At 42.0% G+C, this 23209-nt stretch overlaps 1 protein-coding gene across 11 annotated transcripts in view; it reads right to left on the bottom strand.

Annotated features, from left to right (window-relative positions):
* The window catches only part of KDM2B (lysine demethylase 2B), a 130237-nt gene that overhangs the window by 38395 nt on the left and 68633 nt on the right, over nucleotides 1-23209 (bottom strand). For all 11 annotated transcript variants that reach the window (XM_072880317.1, XM_072880322.1, XM_072880315.1 and 8 more), the window contains 3 exons: nucleotides 22154-22280; nucleotides 13023-13477; nucleotides 2324-2410 (listed from right to left, as the gene is read on the bottom strand). In XM_072880317.1, coding sequence (XP_072736418.1) covers nucleotides 2324-2410; nucleotides 13023-13477; nucleotides 22154-22280 — 669 coding nt within the window. The remainder of the gene's footprint in view (nucleotides 1-2323; nucleotides 2411-13022; nucleotides 13478-22153; nucleotides 22281-23209) is intronic.

Raw genomic sequence — 23209 nt, 5'->3', positions numbered from 1 at the left:
GTATCTCAGGAAAGGCACTGTTAAATATTTGGCATTTCTCCTATATACTTGTATACTCCTATATACAATACTACAAGAGCAATACTACAGAAAACAAAATTACTGGTAGGTTTTACTCTCCTGCCTTGTGCTCAACGTTTGTGAAATCTTCTGGCCATGGAGACTTGCTCCACCAGCTACAATCCAATTTTAAAGGGAGTTTCCCTCTCCCTAAGGGTTTTCTTCTCTGTAAAATCTTCTATTTCATTATCAGGACTTACAGGGAACAAAGGAGAAATAACCAAGCTTAACTACTAACACTGCCTTTATATAAATCTCCCCTATATTGTCTTTCCAACATATTTTAATTTGGGACTCAAAGGCTCAACTCTAAGACGTGTCTTCCTAGCCTGTTCACTTGGCCTCTGTTCCTGGATGAGGGAAATAGCTGTAACATGTAAGATTACATGGACATTTTCCAATTAGAAACACAACAACAAATTCCTTTTGGGAAACATTCAGCTATATCTGCATGTGTACCTTTTAACTAAAACATAAGACATAATACAAACTGGTCACAGATTAAGCAAAGTAAATATGAATAGTGAAAGGGTTTCTTCTGTTACAAATTTTTGTTTATTTCCAAACTTCAATCTAAAGTCTGACTTTCTGTGAAAGTTTTCCTCATATTTGTTATTAGCCAATGTGTTTAATTGTTTGTTATAGTACCTTAGCACTGGGAATGTTGCCTTCTAAAAGTTTTGACTTTCAGAAAGGCTAAAGGAAAATAAGCTCCAGAAAGGTAAAAAAAACCCTGCAGCCAGCAAGATGGATTTTGCAAAGAGGGATAAGATTTAAGTCACAAAAAATACAAATCTTTTACAGTTACAGTTATGTTGCCAATATACAGAAATAAAATATAAGAAATGAACCATTTATCAAGGATTCCAAAATAAAGTGAACAAGAACATTAGCAAATGCCAAAGCTTATAAAAGCCTCAAAACATTAAGATCCTCACTTATACCACAAGCTCAAAAGATACAGCACAAGAGTTAGTGGTTTCTTAGTTTTGTTTTATACGTTTCACACACCAGTTTCCTCTGGTCACAGAGATTTTGCTTTATTCAATGTCTAGAATATACTTGACTGATCAATAAACCGCAGCTATCAAAGCAGTGGAGAATCCCGATGCCTATTCCTCTCAAAGTTTTCCACTGTTGTTTTTAAAGAAATAAATGTTTTAAACACAAAGCATATTCCCATGGATTTCTTACAATCTAAAAGGGAAATACGTATTTAATAAGATATAACTTATCTGAAATATGCTCAGCTAAAACCCAAAAAGAAACCAAGAGGAACATGATATGCTCGTTCTGCCCCACTCTCCTCTGTCACTTTGATGTTTATGGTCTCCTACTTCCCATTTGAAAACAGCAAATTCTTGTGGCTACAAGTGATTATATGCAAAGCCATGACAAGTGCACCAGCACAAAAAGTGAGAACAGGAAAAATAATTCACTCAATTATTTGAAAGTTATTTACAATGATAACAACAACAGATTTTCAGATAGAAGCCTGATTTAAGCTGACCGACCCTTTCAGCATTTCTAAAGAAATTATGTATTATAAAACTAATTCAGTGAAAAATGAAAGTAAAAATAGAAGCAATGAGACATCTTCTAAATAAGCAAAGCTGCTTTTACAGCATGCTGCATAACTGGCGTGTGGTAAACATACCACTATTATAAATAACATCCAGCCTTTTGACATTATTCTTTAGTTAATTACTTCAAATTTTTTATAAGCATTAATGAAGCAAGCCTCACGGTTCTCCTGCAAAGTGAAGAGAATTACTCCCATATATAGGAGGAAAAATGGAGATACAGAGACAGAAAACAACCCTCCAAAGTTACAGTGGCACACTTGTACAGAGAATTCAGGAGGTCTCATAGTATACTAGAAAAAGCCTCTCATCCAGATGAGAGTGCTTACTAGTGACCAGTTTGTAGGATTTACACATCATTTAATTTTACACAGAATGTTGCATCAACATTTTTAAATTCAACCATGACTAGTAAATGACCAAGACATATCAAAGTTTCATACTGACAAGTAAGGCCCAAACAAATTATTTTTAAATGGAAACTCTAACGATTTCTCCCTGCTGAGGCACTTTTACGTTCTGCTTCAACACCTAATCATAAAACCATTAAAAAGAACATTTCACGTTAAAAATGCTAGCAGCTGCCAAAGTATCATATACAGCACTTTGTCAGATTATAGATAAACAAACACCAAGACCATTGCTATAACAATGATTAGTAAGTAATTGTGTCTCATTACCTTTGTGGTCTTCTTGGGCCAGCTGACCACAGGGACACCCGAAATGGCAAGATTTTGGTCATCATCAGCATGTTCCTTCAGTATGTTCTGTTGCAAATGAAAAGGCCTTTATTAACCAGAGAAACATTTCTCCAACTGAAGAGTGCAGAGGCTTACAGAAGACAATGCTGCACTGTGATGAAAGACAGAATGACAAGATCTCTGCTGACTTGTTACATCTCTGCAAGTTACTTTCACTTCCAAACTTCCAATTCACACTGAAACTCTCGCACCTGTCATTAAGATCCAAGATGTGAAGTTTCTTGCAAAACAGACAGCAAAATCAGCCACGAATCACCTCAAATATTACAGACTCCTTTAAAACTGGTGTGTCCAAAAAGACACGTGTTTTTCTGCTGGTATCAATCTAATACCAGTATCACCTCTCCCTTTAAACGCCAGCTCACTAAATCCCAAACGACCCCCACCAGTCACCACAACCAACACCTTCTCTCCTAATCAAGTCTACAAAGGACCCTAGAAGCATCTAGGCTCTGCCACCGTTATTTCTGCAGTCACAGGGCATCAAGTGTGTAGTTTAGAGCAATCCTCAGATGTCTGAACATTCAGGTAAGTCAAGATACAGAAGCATGCATTGTAACTTCTCATCTTTATGCATGTGGCAATTCAAGAGCACTGCCATTTCCACTGGCCTTCCTTCCACAGTGATGGGCAGGCCAGTGGATGGGCAGAGCTTCTGTAATCCAGTTCACTTTATGTGATCGGGTAAGGCATTCACGTTCCTCAGTATTCACTAGGAAAGGATCTGACTCTGGATAGTACAGTATTAAGGAAAAAGATTGGTCTCCTCTCCCTTCCACCCCCACCACATGGTTTTGCTTTGAGGCACTGTCCTAGAAATCTCATGAGTGGGTTGCACTGGCTTACACAGCTTCTACCGTTGTGAATCACTCCCATGACCTTATAACTCAACACAGAGGTGGGGAAGAACTCTTTCTAAGCGTACTCAATTGTGCAGTTGGGAATAGTCCATGCTTGCTTCCCTTGACTCTCTACGTACTTACAAGCCTAGCTACAAAGCTCTTCATTTGGAGTTCAGGTAGCTGAAAAAGACAACAAATGAAAACAAAAAACGAGTCGGAAGGAGGATTCTGCCCTGCTGCTGAAAACTGAAGCCCATATAAGCACTAACAGGTAAAGGGGAAAAAAATGCTCCAATAAAACAAACAAGAACTGCAGGTTGGAAATTACCTTGTAATAGAATTTAGGAGATAACCCCAGACAATGAAGTTCAACAGTGTTGCTCCCAAGTATATCAACTTCTTGAAAAAAGCTTAATTAGACAACAATAGGCACCAGGCTCTCTCAGTCCCCAGAGTAGAGCTTTAATAATTAGAAATTTCACACACTCTACAGAAAGAGCTTAAAATACAGTAATTGTTTTAATAGGAAGTGCACTTGGAATTAATCTGTAATCATCCAACAAAAGCCCAGAGTACGATGGCATGTTCCAGGCCCCAAGAGCCCAAGCAGGGAGACTAGCATCTAAACTAGGGTTTGGATGAGTGTCCCTGGGGCTGGCTTTCTCTCCCTGGAGCTCCAGCAACCTGCTGGATTCGGCTCAATTCCCCAGTCTGTGCTTAAATGAGAGATGCTTTACTAATAGGCCAACAAGGCAGATATCATGGTGGGAGTCTGTTGTAGACCACCCAACCAGGATGAAGAGGCAGACGAAATATTCTATAAGCAGCTGGGAGAAGTCTCACAATTGCTAGCCCTTGTTCTCATGGGGGACTTCAACTTACCAGATGTCTGCTGCAAATACAATACAATGGAGAGGAAGCAATCTAGGAGGTTCCTGGACTGCGTGGAAGATAACTTCCTGACAGAGCTGGTGAGTGAGCCAAAAAGGGAAGGTGCCCCGCTGGACCTGTTGTTTGTGAACGGAGAAGGACTTGTGGGTGATGTGATTGTTGGAGGCTGTCTTGGGCATAGCGATCACAAAATGATAGAGTTTTTGATTCTTGGAGAAGGAGGTGGGTCAGCAGAACTGCTACTTTGGACTGGAGGTCCAGACTTTGGCCTATTTAGGAGGCTGGCTGACAGAGTCCCTTGGGAAGCAGTCCTGAAGGGCAAAGGAGTCCAGGAAGGCTAGACGTTCTTCAAGAAGGAATTCTTAAAGGTGTAGGAGCAGGCCATCCCCATGTGCCAAAAGACGAGCCAGTGGGGAAGAAGACTGGCCTGGCTGAACAGAGAGCTTTGGCTGGAACTCAGGAAAAAAAGGAAAGTTTATGACCTTTGGAAGAAGGGACAGGCAACTCAGGAGGACTACAAAGATGTCATGAGGTTATGCAGGGAGAAAATTAGAAGGGCCAAAGCCCAACTAGAACTTAATCTGGCTACTGCTGTAAAAGACAATTAAAAATGTTTCTATAAATACATTAGCAACAAAAGGAGGGCTAAGGAGAATCTCCATCTTTTATTGGACATGGGGGGAAACATAGTGACAAGGGATGAGGAAAAGGCTGAGATACTTAATGCCTTCTTTGCCTCAGTCTTTAATAGTAAGACCAGTTGTTCTCGGGGTACCCAGCCCTCTGAGCTGGAAGCCAGGGACAGGGAGCAGAATGAAGCCCCCATTATCCAAGGGGAAATGGTTAGCGACCTGCTACACCACTTGGACACACACAAGTCTGTGTGGCTGGATGGGATCCACCCAAGGGTACTGAGGGAGCTGGCAGAAGTGCTCACCAAGCCGCTTTCAATCCTTTATCAGCAGTCCTGGCTAACCGGGGAGGTCCCAGTTGACTGGAGGTTATAAAATGTGACACCCATCTACAACAAGGGCCAGAAGGAGGATCAGGGGAACTACAGGCCTGTCTGACCTTGGTGCCGGGGAAGGTTATGGAGCAGATTATCTTGAGTGCCATCACACAGCATGTGCAGGACAACCAGGTGATCAGGCCCAGTCAGCATGGGTTTATGAAAGGCAGGTCCTGCTTGACTAACCTGCTCTCCTTCTATGACAAGGTGACCTACTTAGTGGATGAGGGAAAGGCTGTGGATGTCATCTATCTAGACTTTAGTAAAGCCTTTGACACCATTTCCCACAGCATTCTCCTGGAGAAACTGGCTGCTCATGGCTTGGATGGGCATACGCTTTGCTGGGTAAAAAACTGGCTGGATGGCCAGGCCCAAAGAGTGGTGGTGAATGGAGTTTACTCCAGTTGGCGGCTGGACACAAGCGGTGTCCCCCAGGGCTCAGTACTGGGGCCAGTTCTGTTTAATATCTTTATCAATGATCTGGACAAGGGGATCGAGTGCACCCTCAGTAAGTTTGCAGATGACACCAGGTTGGGCGGGAGCGTTGATCTGCTTGAGGGGAGGAAGGCTCTGCAGAAGGACCTGGACAGGCTGGATCGATGGGCCGAGGCCAATTGTACGAGGTTCAACAAGGCTAAGTGCCAGGTCCTGCACTTGGGTCACAACAACCCCATGCAACGCTACAGGCTTGGGGAAGAGTGGCTGGAAAGCTGCCCAGCAGAGAAGGACCTGGGAGTGTTGACTGACAGCTGGCTGAACATGAGCCAGCAGTGTGCCCAGGTGGCCAAGAAGGCCAACAGCATCCTGGCTTGTATCAGAAACAGTGTGGCCAGCAGGACTAGGGAAGTGATTGTCCTCCTCTACTTGGCACTGGTGAGGCCGCACCTCGAATACTGTGTTCAGTTTTGGTCCCCTCACTACAAGAGAGACATTGAGGTGCTGGAGCGTGTCCAGAGAAGGGCAACGAAGCTGGTGAAGGGTCTAGAGCACAAGTCTTCTAAGGAGCAGCTGAGGGAACCGGGGTTGTTTAGCCTGGAGAAAAGGAGGCTGAGGGGAGACCTTATCGCTCTCTACAACTACCTGAAAGGAGGCTGTAGCAAGGCGGGTGTCCGTCTCTTCTCCCAAGTAACAAGCCAAAGGACAAGAGGAAATGACCTCAAGTTGCACCAGGGGAGGTTTAGATTGAACATTAGGAAAAATTTCTTCACTGAAAGGGTTGTCAAGCATTAGAACAGGCTGCCCAGGGAAGTGGTTGAGTCACCAACCCTGGACATATTTGAAAGACATATAGATGTGGTACTTAGGGACACGGTTTAGTGGAGGACGTGGTAGTGCTGGGTTAACAGTTGGACTTGATGATCTTAAAGGTCTTTTCCAACCTAAACAATTCCAGGATTCTATAGATACTACAGCACCAGCACAGTGCTGCTTCTTCAGATACAATCATAGCAGTAAGGCTGTTCTTGATACCTGTTAGTCCAAAAGCAGCACCAATGACCAAAATAAGCAATACCAGTATAAGCTCAGTTTTGTCAGCCTGGCACTGTGGCTGCACTCAGGAGCTTGCACAGGCATAGCCTGTCTGGTTAGGAGTAAAATCCAGCTTGCCCCAGCCTGACTCTGATGTAAAGCCTGTAGCATACCTTCAGCTGAATACTCTTGAGTGAAGCAGCTAACAACTTTTACATACAGACTAGTCATTGGCAAATTAACTCTTGGCTGAGCTGAGGTTAAGTGAGCACCTCTTTTCTCATGTCCTTTTTATTTTGAGAGAGTGATCACTGCATTAACCAAACTGTGACCACATTCTGAAAGTTAGTTTTCAATCCTAAAAACAGAGAGGTCTTCTGTATTCTCATAGCAAAGCCAAAAATCTCCAGGACACAGTGGCAGCTTGAGAGCCATGTAAACAAAGGACAAATTAATCCCTCTTTACTTTGCTACTCTTAGATTTGAAAGCTTGTAAGACAGAAAACCTTAACATTTCCACTAACGGCTGTCAGAGACTCTGAGTTCAATAGAAAGCAGAGTATATTCCAAGAACTTGGCAGGATAATGAAGGTTTCTTGTTATCATATGTATCAGGTGAAAATGTTACCCAAGAAGGAATGTAAAACTATGGCACTTTATCATCTCAGCCAGCTGAAAACAGTGGATGTCTGAGCAGCAGAACCACAACCAGGCCACATTTGCACTGACTAGTGTCAAATGTCAGGACACAACAGGCTGGAGGAGGCAGACTTTTGTTCACCTGCTTAAAAAAAAAAAAGATAAAGAAAAGCCATGGGGCTCCAGTTAGACAAACAACGTGCTGCTCATCCAGCACAAGGCTGCCCGATTCATTACACTTGAAGGCTGTGGTGAAAACAGCAGGTATGAAGGAAAGAAACTGATTAAGTATGTAAGAATTCAGCTTAGCCAAAAGCACAGCAAGGAATGACTCCCCTGAAATGCATTCAGTAGAGGGAGTTTTTTTCCTGTCATCAGAATGAGAAGGGGGTAAGATTTCTTGGCAAGAAAAAGTAAGAACATATTTCAGTAGATATCATCTGTCTTGCACAAGAATCTTCTCCTGCTGCCAAGGAGTTGCGGATATTTGACAAACTCTTTTCTTCAAACTGAGTTTCTTCTGCCCTAATGGACTTCCACAGCCCCTTCTGAAGAAGAGCAGCATTTTTGCTTTGAAGTGGGGAAGGTCTGTGGCATTATTATGAGGCAGATCTCACAATCCTCTTCCCCAACAGCAGCAAAGGAATTACCATCCTGCTGGTAACACAAGAGAAATGTTGTTTGCTGAAATCAGAGGCTGCGTACAGACAAGTATCACTGGCAGAGTGTTTAATGTGGGATGCAGACTGTCACAAACAAAGGTCTACTCAGCCTTACCTGTCCTGTGATGTGGGATGCAAACTACACCAAGGAGTAAGATTTACCTCTCTATTCTCTTCTTCATGCATAAGTCCATCCCAATTGCATCTTTAGTAGACTGACGTACTATTTGGTAGCCAAATATAAAATGGAGAAGCCACACAATGAAACTCTTCCAATCCCCAAGACCACCATCTAAGTAAAATTACTTCTCAGTGATTTTTTTTCCTCCTCTTCCTCATCAGTGTAGGTACTTTTCTAACAGTTCAGCTGCTACTTAATTTTTAAATTGGGAGCTGGAGTTGTTGCACTGTTTCATATTTCATTTCAGGACATGTATATATGGAAAACAAGGTATGACCACAGGCTGTGTGTGCCTCCAACAGTAACACCGACAGCAAGGATGTGGGGGCAACGGCTGCAGTGTCTTCTGGCCGCTCACCCTGCCAACAGCTACGCTGCCAAGCCTTCTGTCTTTCTGCAACTTGGGTCAGCTGAGCGCTCTCAGGGAGGGTATGTTTATCTGTACAACAATTTCCCCTCACATTTGCTGCACATACAGCTTACACAGAGCCCAGCCGCAGACATTTGGATACAGAGAGTATTGCAACTCCTCGGCCGATTGTTCAGATGCCATCTGCTACAGAGTGAACGCTGCTGTCAGTAATCGCTGTTTGGAGGCCTCCGAGAAGCTCCTTTGGTGGTGAACACAGGTCTCCTGTGATACAGCGCCCATACAGCAGAGCTGCAGCCGACAAGAATTCAATTCCTTGTTTGAGCTGAGGGAAGAACTGACCCGCTCCCCCATCAAGGCCTGTGTTATGCTCTGCAAATAAGCCTCCCTTGTGCTGCTGCACTCCATCGATCATGGTGATAAATGGGTTCTCAATCTGCAGAGGCATTAGCTTGGCACTTCTGGATTGCCATGTCCCCACTAGATAGCTGCAGTTAGTTAGGAGCTTAGATGACGTGTAAGGAATTAGTACAGGCTTAGTTTAGTTTTCAGTCTCCCTTCTCATAAGGGAAATAAATTACTTCAAAGAGTCTCACCTACTTGACATTAAATAGCTGTATATAGCTGTAGTTGTATTTACCACTAAGAACAGTAATCCAGTTGCCCATCCTTTACTGTATTCTTGCTCAGATGGGAAAGCACAGATTCTCTGGAAGTTACCCAGATTTGTTCTGTAAAACTTCATATCACTAAATAAAATGGTTTCCTTTCTCCAGTTTTAACTACCCATATTCTGTTTTCTGAAAACATTAATTATCTTACTGAAGCAGAGACTTGAATGTCATACAGAAAAGTTCCTGAGTGTATTTCATTAAGAAATAAAACTGCTACAATAAACATGGCTTTATTTTCTTCAGGAAGAAACTTGTTTAAGACTTTCCAAGCAGAGCAAGAGCTTTCAGACTTTCTGTCAGAGTATGTTCTAACTATGCATTTGTTAAAAATAAGTCTCAAATGGGTGCACTGAAAGGGAACTTTTTATAGGCTGTATTATTAAAACATCACATGCCCAAAAGTCAGGTTGCCCAGGAAATAAACCTTGTGGATATAGCTTAATACAGTCACAGCATGTATGATCTGCACAGCTGCTTCTGCAGGATTTATGCCTCCATCCAGTCACACAGATGACTGGTGCTCTGGATATTCATCGGGGTAAAGGTGCCAGGCTTCTGCTCACTCTGCTGCCAATGCTATCAGCAAAATCCCCACATTATTTTCTGTACAAGTTGGAAAACTAGTAGCAAAGTAAGAGGGAATATGATTTAGTGGTCAAGGAGATAAATACCATTCTGGAAAAACTGACTGTATTTCTTCTTCTGCCATTATGTCTCTATGTGACAACAGGGCAAATTTTTTAAATCAAGTTTCCACAGGCAGACATGAATTGTATGTTCCTGCTTTTCCTCACACCTGGCTTGGGATCTGGACGCTAAAGATCCGAACTTCCACTCTGCAGAAATGTTAAGCAATTACAGTTTCAATACCATTATCTTTTGCAAGTATCATTCTTAAACAATGCTAACTTTTCTGAAAATCACATCCGCGGCACATAAAACCAGTATCCAAAATTATGGTCAGTTTTATCTTAATCTCTTTGCACCTTAGTTCCCTACCTATGAACCAGAGATAACAGCAGCTCATCAATTATCACTTGTGAAGCACATGACTACGGTAGTGATGAGTATCAGTGGGAACCCCAAGGGAACATTTGTATCGCTGTGTTCAGCCAAGGGTCTGAACAGTATGACATACCTAACACATACTGAGGAGCAAGGACAAAACAAAATACTGGACAGCTGCATTCTGCACACCAAGCAATACAAGAATCCTGCAAGAACCTTTATGCTAGATGTATGCTCAAGGGGCTGAAATCAGTCACTTGGCAACCTTTCCAGCAGCATGCTCTGTCCTTTGGAGGTAGAAGCTCTAAACATACACCGATACACTTGTTTCTGATTTTTTTTTTTCATGCCAACAAGCTGAATAAAACAAACATCATGCTTTGGTATAACATGGGTTACAAGGAGATAGGATGCTTTGGCTCCACTGCACTATTCTCTACCATGTCAACACACACAGTGGCAGAAAGGAGTTGTTGCATCCAGGGCCCCAACACTAGATGGGAATGGGACATACCTTGTCAGTGGCTGCCTCAGACAATATGCTGATGAGCAAAGGGAAGGCCTGTGTTAGGAGCCTTGGGCTCCACTCCTGACTTGAGAGGAAGTGTACTCAAGCAACCACTGATGTGAGTGCAACTCTCCTTAACTGCCCCAATTCCTTCAGAGTACCCAGCAAGCAGATTATGCAACCGTAGGGAGACTCATGGAGGAAGAAGACTATATGGGGTTTAATTTACTACGCTGTATTGACTCCCATTCTCTGAAAATTGAGGGCTGCCTTATATGTGGGCCAATATTGTAAAAAAGATGGGTAAGAAAGTTCTTTAACAGTTCTTTAGACACTGTTCAAGAAAATGTTTCAGTTAACATCCTTTTAAGAGGTCTTAGTCTGACTAATCAGTCGCAGGCTTGCCAAACATACAGAGGTGATTCCAGAGAAAACAATTCTGCAGCATGCATGATGTTTAGATGTGGTCATGGGCTCTTTAACCAGCAGGGAACCATAAATATCCAGATGTTGGGCTACATCCTGATGGTTACAGTGTGTGCTGGCAAGGAGAGAAAGTTTAGAAGCAGGCAGTTATCAAAGGAGATGGAACATCAAGACTGCAACTCTGCAAGATGCACAAAATAAGCTGGCAGATGCCCACTTAATATCAGTTAAAGCACAATATCACCAAAAAGGGCACGACTTGGGCCTTTTTCTTAAATGTCCGTGTGCAGTTCTCCATCTCTGTAGCTAGTGAATCTGCTGCTCTAAAGAGGAATAAGAAAGCATATACTCCTACATAGTGCTTTAAACCAGATTCGCATATGGTATCTTGCCATGTTCTAGTAAGATGTCTCACAGTGCATTGGAGTATGTCATCAAAAGAGCATGCACGCTCATATTCTGAACATCTGCACCATTTATTACGTGTTGTACCCATTTCTGGGATTTCAAGAAGGGGCAGTTTATTTTTAAGGAAACTTGGTCTGTGCATCAAGCTTGGAAAAGTAACACTACCATTCTTTCTCCTTCACCACAGATTCAACTCCTGGTCTTGAAGCTTCATTCTGATTTCTGATTAGAAGACGATCACAAAAGCAAGCCAATGAATCTACAGCCACGACTTTGGGTGTGTGAGTCCACTTTCATATACAAAGTGGCTGCTTTTGCAAGAAGAGACTTTCTGAGCTCTTGTGGTTTACCAAAATGAGTGCCGTGTATCACACTTCAAGGCTCCAAGATTGTGGAATATGGTTCCACTGCATATGTTCAGCCTTCTTTAACTGGCTTTGAAGCCTTTCCTAAGCAGCTGTTACAGTACTTACACTGAAAAAGTACAGGCTCCCCTTTTACCATATAAACACGTATTTTTCCCCTCAGCTTACACAGCTCTTGTGTATAGAACATATGTAGCTGAAGAACCATACTGTACACAGAAACAGTACAAAACTAACAGTCCAAACACAAGACCAGGAATCAATACTCATACTTCCAAATCAGGCCAAATTGCCATGGTACTGGACCTGTGGAGGACAGGTTGACAATTTTAGCCTTATTTGACAAAGTCCCAGCAAAATTATGAGAGTATGCTGCTCTCAGCTTTGTTAAAAAAAAATTAATATGCCCATTTTATCCAATGTGAAAACAAGACACAGAAAAGCTAACCAAGTAGTCCAAAGGGATGCCACAGATCAGAGGCAGGGCTGGGACTAGAAGCAGCAAGGCCATGCTGGTCTTCAGGAGGAATTTATCCCTAAGTCAGATGGGGTACCACTTCTAGTATACTAAAAATCTAAAGAGAAGTTCTGTCACTAATGAGCATTCACTCCTCACACCATCTCCAAAAACAGTATATTGTACCAGTGGAGAATAATTATCAACCTATAGAGGGCAATGGAGGAAAAGAAAATGAAAAAGGTGAAAGAAAAAAAAGCAACTGAAAATGTTAGACAATATATCTTCTGAATTACAATCAAGTATTTACATTTTGTATGTCAGTTAATCAGACATACTCCAGAAAAACACTAGACCAAAAAGGGCAGATTAAGACTATAAATATAAACCGACTTTTTGAGGTATAATATCTACACATGCAACATAACAAGTGCTGAACTATGAGAGGATCTAAACTTTTGGCCACTGCTGCGACAGTCAGAAAGGACTGCATCAATTAAATCAGACTGCAAACAGCCATCTCCCCAGAGCAGAGATGGCTTTTGTTAGAGGTGTAATTTCCCTCTCTGTGGCATAGCAGGCCAATATGAGCTGGTCACTACACACAAGCTGCCATCCCTCTGCTGCAGAACTTTGCTTTCTGATCTCCTGCTGTCTTCTGTGCCCACAGAATACAGTTTGTGTGGATCAGCAAGGTATCACACCCACCTTCATGTCCTCTAGGAGAGCCTGCGGATCTTCAATGCCTTCTGGAACACACTTCTTGTTCTCTGGGAGAGATTCAAGCTTTTCCACCAGGGCTTTTAAACCCTTCAGTTCAAATTCTGTGAGGTGAGTCCATTTGGTTGAAACTTCTGTAGCTGGAGACCCCGTTGGTGTTTTGGGATAGTCCGTGGGGGTCGTTGATTTTACACTGTCATCTGACTCATTAGACAAAGTTCTTTTTAGGTATCTCATTACTGTGGCTTTTTGTTTTCTTCCTGCACCCTCCTTCCCTTCTGAGTGTGTGCTGTTGGGTGAGGAGGAGCCATCCACCAAGGATCTGGATTTCTTATCCAAGCTGTCGTCCTTCTCCTCCCGGATATGGGCATCACAAGATTCTTCATCCATGTCTAACCACGAATCTGATGAATAGCTGTCTGTGCTGCGTTTTCTTTTTGCATCTGAAAGTTAGAAAAAGAATGCTGAAATTTTACCCAATATAATTCATAGCTTAAACACTTCTCTACCACTGGGGCTAGGTGCTGCCTATTTAAAAGGGCACTGGATAATGCCTAGTAAGTATGTGACAGGAATGGGCTCTATTCAGCTGATTTTTAATTTGGGGGGGTTGTTTGTTTGTTTTAATGCTGGTTTTCATTAACATCTACTCAGTTCAAATGACTGGGAAACATTCAAGGAAAAATTATGCTTTCTTCAAAGCTTCAGTCCTCTATGCCTTCAATTAAGAGTAGGCAGAGCTCTTAAGTCACACACAATTAATTTTCCCACAAATCCAAAAGAGATCAGATTCGGCAGCCTTACAGCTTTAAGAGGAGAGTTAGCACAGAAAGAAGAGGGGGAAAATGATGGGAGAAAGCACGTTAAAATGCTGTATATCATCATTCTTCCAGGAACTCTGCACAGCACAAAATCAACTTCTCAATATTTTTCCTCTTTGCAAGCAACTGTTGGTAAAACAAGAACCCCCACTTGTTACTGCATGAATACTCATTGCTCTTCTGAGACAGAGGATTACAATTATGCATATTTTACAGACAAGAAGCCTAAACACACTGAGAAATGCAAGGACTGTCACAGAGTTACTTTATACTGTTTTTCTTAATGCTGTCCCTGATACATTCTAGGTACTTCTCAGGAAAATTTAAAGGCAAGTTTCTGAGTCTAAAGAACTATTAATCTTAGTTTTATACTAAGTTTCCCCCTAAAAATCCCAACTGTTACCCAACTCTGTACAATCAAGCAGTGAAAGCAATGTAGGAAACTAGTGGCCAAGGTTCCTTAAAGCACACATCTTTTCTTATTTCTTAGACACAATTTCCTTTACTAAGTGAACAACATTGAATGCAGGCTAGCAACAGCAGGAATTTCTGTGGAAAATACAGTTAACACTGGCAACAGTCAGTTAAGCCAATGTGAATTTTAATAATGGCTGAAATGGGTATGAGATCAAGCTGCAAACAAAAACACTCTGCAAAGGAAACAGAAGTCATACAGAAAAAGTGAGTGAACAATTAATGAAAATTTCCTTTCACAGCTTTCATGCTTTGCAACGTAGTAGCTTTGGATTAGGACAACATGAATCACACTTAAGGAAGGATTAAATGGACATTAAAGAAAAAGCTCAGCATCCGGTTGTTTAACAGTGAGATTCAAAACAAACACTGAAGCCCAGTTCCAAGCTGGCAAATTTATCTTTAACACAGAGACGCTCCTTGTCTCTTGCATACTCTATACCATCTTCTTGCAAAATATGTGTTACTTGTCAGCTGGGTAACAAAGATGCAACAGACGGTGGCAGAGTAGCTGTCCGAGGGCAGCTAGCCTAGCTGCTTAGCTTTGCAGTTTCAAATAACAACTCCGTAAGGACAGGTGCACCTCTGTGCGGTAGTGCCCAAGAGATAGGAGTTGGCCACTTTATACTTCTCAGGGCAAATGTGCTGTTGCTACGGTGTCTGTAAAAATCAAGCATCTCTGTCCACTTTATTGCTTCAGTCACATTCGCATTTTTCCTCATGCCCAAAATGGCCATAAAATTACTCCTGAAGCTGAAATTACTCCATTTAAGCTGAAATGTCTGTGAAAAGATGGCAGTCTCAAAAAATACCAGCTACCAACAAGGCTGGTCACAGCCAAATCCAGCTCCATCCACAGTGCAGGCTAACATCCTCCTTGCATCCCTCCATAAAAGCTTCACCATGAAGAAGTACAGCAGAGTTTATTTTGTGTGCTGTGGTGGTGGCATGCAACACTCCGAAGCAGTTCCTCCTTTCTGGTCTCTGCTAATACACCCCCATGCTTCTCTTAGAAAAATAAACAGGATTCGAAAATGTCTTAACCAGGAACATTTAAAAACCACTAGGTTATCCAACTTTTACTTAACTCTGTTTTTTCCTTTGTCCACAGTAGTTAGCACACTTGCTCACCTCAAAGGGCTATATAATCAGCTTATGTCATTCTCCCCTTTTACAGCTGAGGAAACAGATGCTTGGGAGAAAACACAATTTGCTCATTGTCACAGATCAAATCTAGGGCAAAACCAGGAATCAGAATCCAGGCTCTTGGATCCAGGGCTGGAGCCCCTTCTCTAAGCCACACTGCCTTGGTGAGCTATTTTACAATTGAATGAAGCACAAAAGCCCAGTCTAGATGGGAGAAGACACCAGTGATAAAACAGAAGAAGGTGAAAGCAGATACACTTCCCTATGCTACCAGTACAGCGTCATTAACAGAAATTGGTATAAACCCGCACAAAGAAAATTATGTTTCTGTCTTCCTATGCTGTGGCTCTGCTGAACAGGAACTAATGGCTGTAACTGGGGCAAATCGCAAGTGTAGATAAGGCCTAAAGAAAGAGAGGGAGATCACGTTATGGTGGTATGAATAATTGACTCCAAGTAATGCTGTGGTGCTAAGAGAAAACAGCCTTCAGGAGAGATCTCCACTTTTTGTCTCTTGCTCTAATCTAGGGAAACAAAAGGCGAGGGAGGAGTGGAACACCACAGCATACTGGGGGCCTATTCCCATCAGGAGCAAGCACACCGCGGGAGGGTGCAGCAATTCCGTTCTGCCAGCTGCCACTGCTTCCCTGCCACCGGCTGTCTGCACAAGACAAGCCCTACTGTGCCAGCTACACCTGGGTATGGACAGACAAAAAATAAGCTAAATCTAACCTCAAAATTAACCATCACCAAGCAAGTGCCCTGTGGCCTGTTCTCTGCGAGCCTGGCAGTTACATGATGCCTTGCCTAACTTTACCTTTGGGGACAGGGCTTGCTATTAACCTGAAGTGTATCAGTCTGTTCTGGAGCACCAGGCGATTGCACTACTGTTGCACCATCAGGTTAAGAGCAGACTACTTTCAAAAGACAACAACTGTCTGCTACTGCTGCTGATCTGGGAAAAAAAAAAAAAAAAAAGGCCAAGGGAATCAATAATGGAAGCATAACTTAAATGTGAGGAGGGTTCAATTTTGTGTTTTCAAGTGTTTTGCTGTAATGCAACATGCCATGATTTTTATTTATTAATTTTAATGAAAACAGTATCCGACAGAGTTACTATGCTGTGAGCTGAGGCCCTGCATAAGCATAATCTGCATTTACTTTGTCAAGAAGTGCATTTTAAGCACTGTATTACCAAGGTTCCACTGACTTGGGAGGTTTTTGGTTTATAAAGTCTCTCCATGGAAAAGAGCTCCTGCTAAGTGCGCCTGTGATTTCTTCTTCTGAGTCAACAGACCAGCCAATACCAGGTTAGAAAGCCAGTTTCAGAGTGGTTATCCCACCTGGTCCCATACAACTTAGTGCAAAAAGATCTTCACCGCTTTCCATCTCAAAGCAAATAAAACTAGCTTATACAAACCAGTCAGTGATATAACTCAGTGAAGAGAAGAAGCAGCACAGGCTTGACCACAGGACAGAGAGCTAGAAATACCTTTTTTTCCTATAGCCGTTCACTTCTCTGTGGTTCTGGGCAAATCACTTAACTTTCCCCACAGTTACCCACTTGTACAAGAATGATAATTATACACAGTTTCTTTTCTTGCTGAAAAGCAACTTGCTGTATTACAGAACTTAAAAGAAAGGGAGGGGGATGAGGTATAATTATGAAATCTTTCTAAACTCTTTAGAACAGTCCGGTGTTTAATATCTACCTTGCCATTCCCAGCTCCAAACCCTGACATTGTGACCTGGGAGCAGCAGTTGCTCTTGGTCTGCTAAAGACAGCAATTGCATTTTCATTAGCAGAAAAACACCTGAGCATACTAGAGATGTATCACTGCATGGAGAACCCCACACAGAAACCACTCAATACAGTCCAGTACCTGTCTATCATAAGCAAATCTATTCTACCCCCTGAGAAGAGGGAGGAAAAAAAAAAGACATGGCTCCTTCACCATGCCAGAGGGCATATTTTCTTCATCCATCAGGCTTAACAGTTAGAGCCATCCTGTTAAAATTTTAGCAATGGGAATCTTAAAAGCTGCAAGCCACAGAGAAAGCGCATTTTTGATAGCCCAGTATCTTCTCCCAATTACTCTTTGTCAGCTCACTCTCAAGATCTATATCTCACTGAAGGTCAATTGTGGTTGAAAACATCCAGTACAGACTCATTCATGATAAGAGTAAAAATAATGAAGACATATCCATCCTGAAACAGTGCATGTTCAAATCTAGTAGGAAACCCAAATAGGATCCCTTTCTGATTTCAGCCGGCAGGACAAATGTCACAGTTGAGAGGGACAAGGAAAAAAAAAAAAAAAAGAGAAAAAGAGAAAGAGAGATTGCGTGCTTTTACAGCAGCCTGTGATTGCTGTCATGTCATCATTCCCCTGAGTGTTTGCCCTTCTGCAGCACAGATCTGAAAAAGAACAGTCTCACACTCACACACTAACTAGGAGGCGACTGCCTGAAAACTCATTCTGGGCCTGAAGAACAGGAAAGGAAGCCACAGTCATCATCTTCCAACTCATTTAGAAGGGCAGACATTTTTATTTAGGGAGTGAGAACACTCAAGGTTTTAGCCTTGCCTACACTGAGGTGTTTTTTGTTTCCCCATCTGAAGTTTCATGCGTCAAGACATTTAGAAAACAGAAATACAAAGAACAATGTAAGTTGCTATACTAGCATACAACTATCGGGACAGAGGTATTGCAACACAATCACAGCAATATATTTTCATGAGTAGGCAATGTCTTGAAAGAGTCACTCTGAATTTAGCAACCTTCATGTCAAAGCAAATAAATACTATATAATGAAAACATAGTATGAAAAGTCTAAAGATATCCTTAACACACAATTGCTGATGAACTCAGTTTTCTGTGTTCTCCAGAGATGTTCTCTATCACCACAGTAATCTCCTTTTTTTCACACAGGAGAACAGGATCTCTACCAATTCTACGAAAACTACCACCTTGTGAATCCCAGAGACCATGGGCAGCATCCTGTACTCTCTCTGGTGGATGTCCTCCTCAACTAACAATCAACTGTTGCTTCTTAGCTTCTGAGATCCAGTAAGACCACTGTTTGAGAAGGTATGTAAGAAAAGAAAGCAGCACAACTCAAGAGTGAAAAATAGCAAGTTCTAGCACCCAAAAGGAAAGGTAGAAAGTAGACATTTAAAACAAATTATGTCAAGGAAATTATTTTTTTAAAAAATAGGAGAAACATTAAGATCATTCAAGATAAATTTCTGAAAATGAATACAAGGATTTGAAGAATTTTTTCGTAAACCAAGAAGGACAGAAGACAATTAAATCTATTCAGGGGTCTGCAGAGAAGTTAAGTACTTTGTTTCATTACTCTTTAAGGAGAATAATGGGAAATTCTTCATCAAGGGATACTCTCTCATGGGAAATCAAGAAATTGCTTGCAGTTAGAGAAGTCTCTAAGGAAGAGACAATTTAAGGACCTTAGCAGTTTGAAGAAAAGCTTAAAAACAAAGCGGTAGGGTTTTGGAACAATGACCTCATTTGGATCTCCTATCCCACAGCAGTTGAATGATATTAAGATACAGACACCACAGAACAAACAAGGGTAATTCAAGGATTAAAGTTCATAGAGATTCATTTGAGTCAAGAGGCTGGACACTGAGACCAGTTAAAAGAAAAGACAAGCAAGTATTTGAAACATTATTGAATAGTACTCACACAGAACAAAGCAGAGCAGCTTTGTAAAGGTAAATAATGTACCTTCACTCCTTTGAATTTGACAAATGCCAAAGTGAAAGATCCAGTACATATAGCAGATGTGGGCTTTTGAACCACAATCCCCAGTTAAATAATTATTTTAAGGTTAAGATTCTGCCAAGAAATAAAAAGCAAGTTTCTGACCAAAAAAAGTATACATCTGTCTCTCCTGGAGAGAAAGGCCCTGGACGTCAACATCAGAGATTTTATCAGCACGCTAATACTCTGAAGTCAAGAGATAGTAGGCAGGTGGATGAACTACATGCTGTCAGGAGATACCACTTCGGTAAGCTGAAAGTACCGATCCATTCAAGACAGTAACAACAGCTCAAGATCTGCCCAGCCAGACACTCCCAGCACCTACCTTGACTCGGCGCCTGCAGCCACACAGTAGGGCTGCAAGTCAGATCAGCTCATCAACCCTACTGATAACAAATATATTCATTTTTCGGTAGGGTTAATTTTCAGTCAGATCACTGAACTCATTCAGCTCACAGGGCAGCCGCACAATCTCTAGAGTTCAGGAAACAGAATAGTCTTGTGAGAGTAGCACATTTGTCACAGTAGCTTGAAATGACCGCAGGACCATGCCCAAACAACAGCAAAACAGTTTAATATTCACTTTCCAGTAGGCCAACAACTGAAGCCATCACAGGATACAGCAAGGCCCAGACAATGCTACCACCAAACCATCTGCCAAATAGCTAGGCTCCTTTTCCTGATGCCTTTGCACCTGGCACTCTTTGGTCATGCAAACCAATCCTTTTCCCTGTGTAGCCCCAGTCGGCAATTAAGTACCACACAGCCATTCACTCACCCTCTGCCCCCGGTGGGATGGGGGAGAGAACCTGAACAGCAAAAGTAAGAAAACTTGTGGGTTGAGATAAGAATAGTTTAATAATTGGAACAAAAAAAATTATTAATAATAATAATAATAAATTCTAATGAGAAGGAAAACAACAAGGGAACGAGAGAGGAACAAAACCCAGGGGAAAAAAAAACCAAACAGTGATACAACCGCTCACCACCTGCCGACCGACGCCCAGCCAGTCCCCAAGCAGCGATTGCTGCCCCCCGGCCAACTCCCCCCAGTTTATATACTGAGCGTGACATCATATGGTATGGAATAGCCCTTTGGTCAGTTTGGATCAACTATCCTGGCTGTGCCCCCTCCCAGCTTCTTGTGCACCTGGCAGAGCATGGGAAGCTGAAAAGTCCTTGACCAGGGTAAACACCACTTAGCAACAACCAAAACATCAGCGTGTTATCAATAGTATTCTCATACTAAAATCCAAAACACAGAACTATACCAGCTACTAGGACAAAAATTAACTCTATCCCAGCTGAAACCAGGGCAACACTGGACATCTATGGTTACCAGTGAGCTTTTATATGATTTGAATATCTCTCAGCTAGTAACTGGACCAAGGCACATTTTGTGGGGATCACCAAACCATTATCAGTAATTACTGAGCTGGGCCGGAATTCACACTGGTGATTTAGCTGAAAAAGGTCCCATCTCAATATCCTGAACCATCCACTCTCCACATCTAATTTGTTCTGAAATTACCCCTCAGTGATCTGGCACCCTCATCCTGCCTACAGGACGAGCCTCTCTCCATGCCAGTGGTTAGACAACAGGAGGCTGTCCTTATTTTCCAGGGAATGCAGTTATCAGAGTTTTGTCACTGCTTTTTGAAGAGCTGGTCCAAGGGACTAATTCATCCTTTCTTCTAGGATAATCTTACATAAAGAGAAAAATTCCTCCACACACAGCTCCTGCTTAACTAACCCTTCTGATCAGGGTCTCACAGAGCAAAGAAGAGACACAAAATGTGAAGCACCCAAATTCCCAGGGATTCCAAGAAAATTCCCCTGTCTATCTACACAGACTATTAGCTCCCTCAAGTTATTCTTGGTCAATAAAACTCACTGGAGAGCGATGTCTGCCTGTAACTTCTTAAATCCCTTCTACTAAGAATTATGCTCATAGGTGATCATTTCCCTCCTCCGTCCAGAACGTGGGGCAGTTACAACCATGCCAGGTTCACTCCAAGCGGCATCTCAGGGAGCAGAAGGCACAGAAATACTTTAGTTCTCCTCCACACTTCACATGTATCAATTAAGATGTAGCTGGTGCTTGTGCTACTTTCAGCCATTCTGTGCTGAAAAGCAGGGAGGCAATACGGCCCACCGTCTTGTTGCATTAAAGGGAGGAAAAAGAGGGCAGTTCAGCAAGGCAACAACTGGAATTGTCACACAGTGATGTAAAGCTCACATCAGTGCCAAGGTAATGCCCTCCCGCTTCAGGCACATCTATCCGTCTCTGCTATGGTCCATTTTCAGCTATTGTTGTAAAGGTTTCTTTGACCTCCCTGCACTTAGGTTATAGATCATGTAGATTTGTGTAGGTGTTTTCTTGGTTTTGGTATTCTGCAGAACTAGAAGTCAGTCACCAAACAGAGAGAACTAAAGTAGAGATTAAAGAAAAGAGAAGAGAAAGACCACAACACATTCTGTAGAGGAGACGCTCTATAAAAGGACTAAATATCCATCCCACCAGGGCACATTTGCAATGCACACATTTCTGGCTACTAAGGTACTGTGCCAAACATAGCAGTAAATCCTCAACTGTTTGGCAGATCATCTCAACACAAACATTACTGAAACCAAGGAACAAACGCATCCAAAAATTATTTTTCTGGGATCTACTTGCTAAGGGAATGCTCAATAAATAGAATTCAAAGTAGGTTGGTACTTCATGGAAATGCTTAAGCGTCACAACCTTCCCCACCCCAAAATAAAGAAATAGTTCATTAGAATTTCTACAGTACTCTAATTCAATTTATAATCTGCTTTGCAGAAACCAAAGCAGTAACTAGCCTAAGGTGGTAGCATCAGTTCTGAATACACACTCAAAGGATTCACTCACCAATTAACATTGATTCTTTCTGGTACTCTTTGCTGAGGTGGCAGCGCTGGGTCACACAGGACACGTATCTCTCCAGAACATACCAGCACATTTCATAGTAGAAAGGATAACGGAATTTGGCATGCACCTGAAAGCAAGATCAAGACTGTCAGTCCATGGGGAAGGGAGAGAAGTTTGCAGCACAAGGGCCAGTCATCATTCTCATCATGTTATCAAGAGCACAAACAGTATGCAGGAGGGGGAGGGGAGAGAGGGTGGGAGCCGAGTGAGATGTATGCCTTCAGCATACCAAATGAGGAGACTGCCTGCCTGCCTGCCATGATAGCATCATTTCTTGGTTCACTAATTTGTATCCTCTTGGGGTGGTGGGAGAGGAAAGGGTTTGTGTTCTTGTGAAATCATGAAACTGATGGATGGCCCCTACGGTATTATTTACCTACTGTATAAACATAGGGTGGTCACATACAGATGTTAGTCACTAAAATTCAAGTTAAAATAAAGGTGTTTTTTTTAATTTCCTAAACACTATCAGATGATTTTTATCAAAATGGCAGCATTACCTAAAATGAGTCAAGCAGGAAATACATCTCTTTCAATTATGGTCTTCACAACAATTTGATTAAACAAATGATCACACAAATTCTTGATTATTGATAACTACACATTAAAAGTAAAAATCCCTTATGTGGTTTACACTTAATATTTTGGTAGCAAGTTAGCTTTCACCACAAACAGAATAGAAAAGCAGGATTTTGACAAAAGATCCTGTCAAGCTGTGCACTTTTTCTTACATCTCAGACCTGTTGTTCTCACACAAAAAGCTTATTCTCCAACACTATGTATTTGTGAGATTATTTCAGATTCAAAAGAAAACAAAGTGGGTTTCCTTCCTTTCCAACACAGCTTTCTATCTATGGCAGGTCACTGTACCAAAGAAGGATCTCTGAAGCTCCTAAAATGCAAGAACATATGTATATTTATTGTGATTTGTTAAAAATGGACGCCATGCATCTTGCATGCACTTGTACTTACACTGTACACTTCTTTCTCCTGGTG

This window comes from Ciconia boyciana, chromosome 15 (genome assembly GCF_034638445.1).
Source record: "Ciconia boyciana chromosome 15, ASM3463844v1, whole genome shotgun sequence".
NCBI classification, from domain to species: domain Eukaryota; kingdom Metazoa; phylum Chordata; class Aves; order Ciconiiformes; family Ciconiidae; genus Ciconia; species Ciconia boyciana.
Note: the sequence above shows the minus strand (reverse complement) of the source record. Positions and strands in the feature narration are given on the sequence as shown.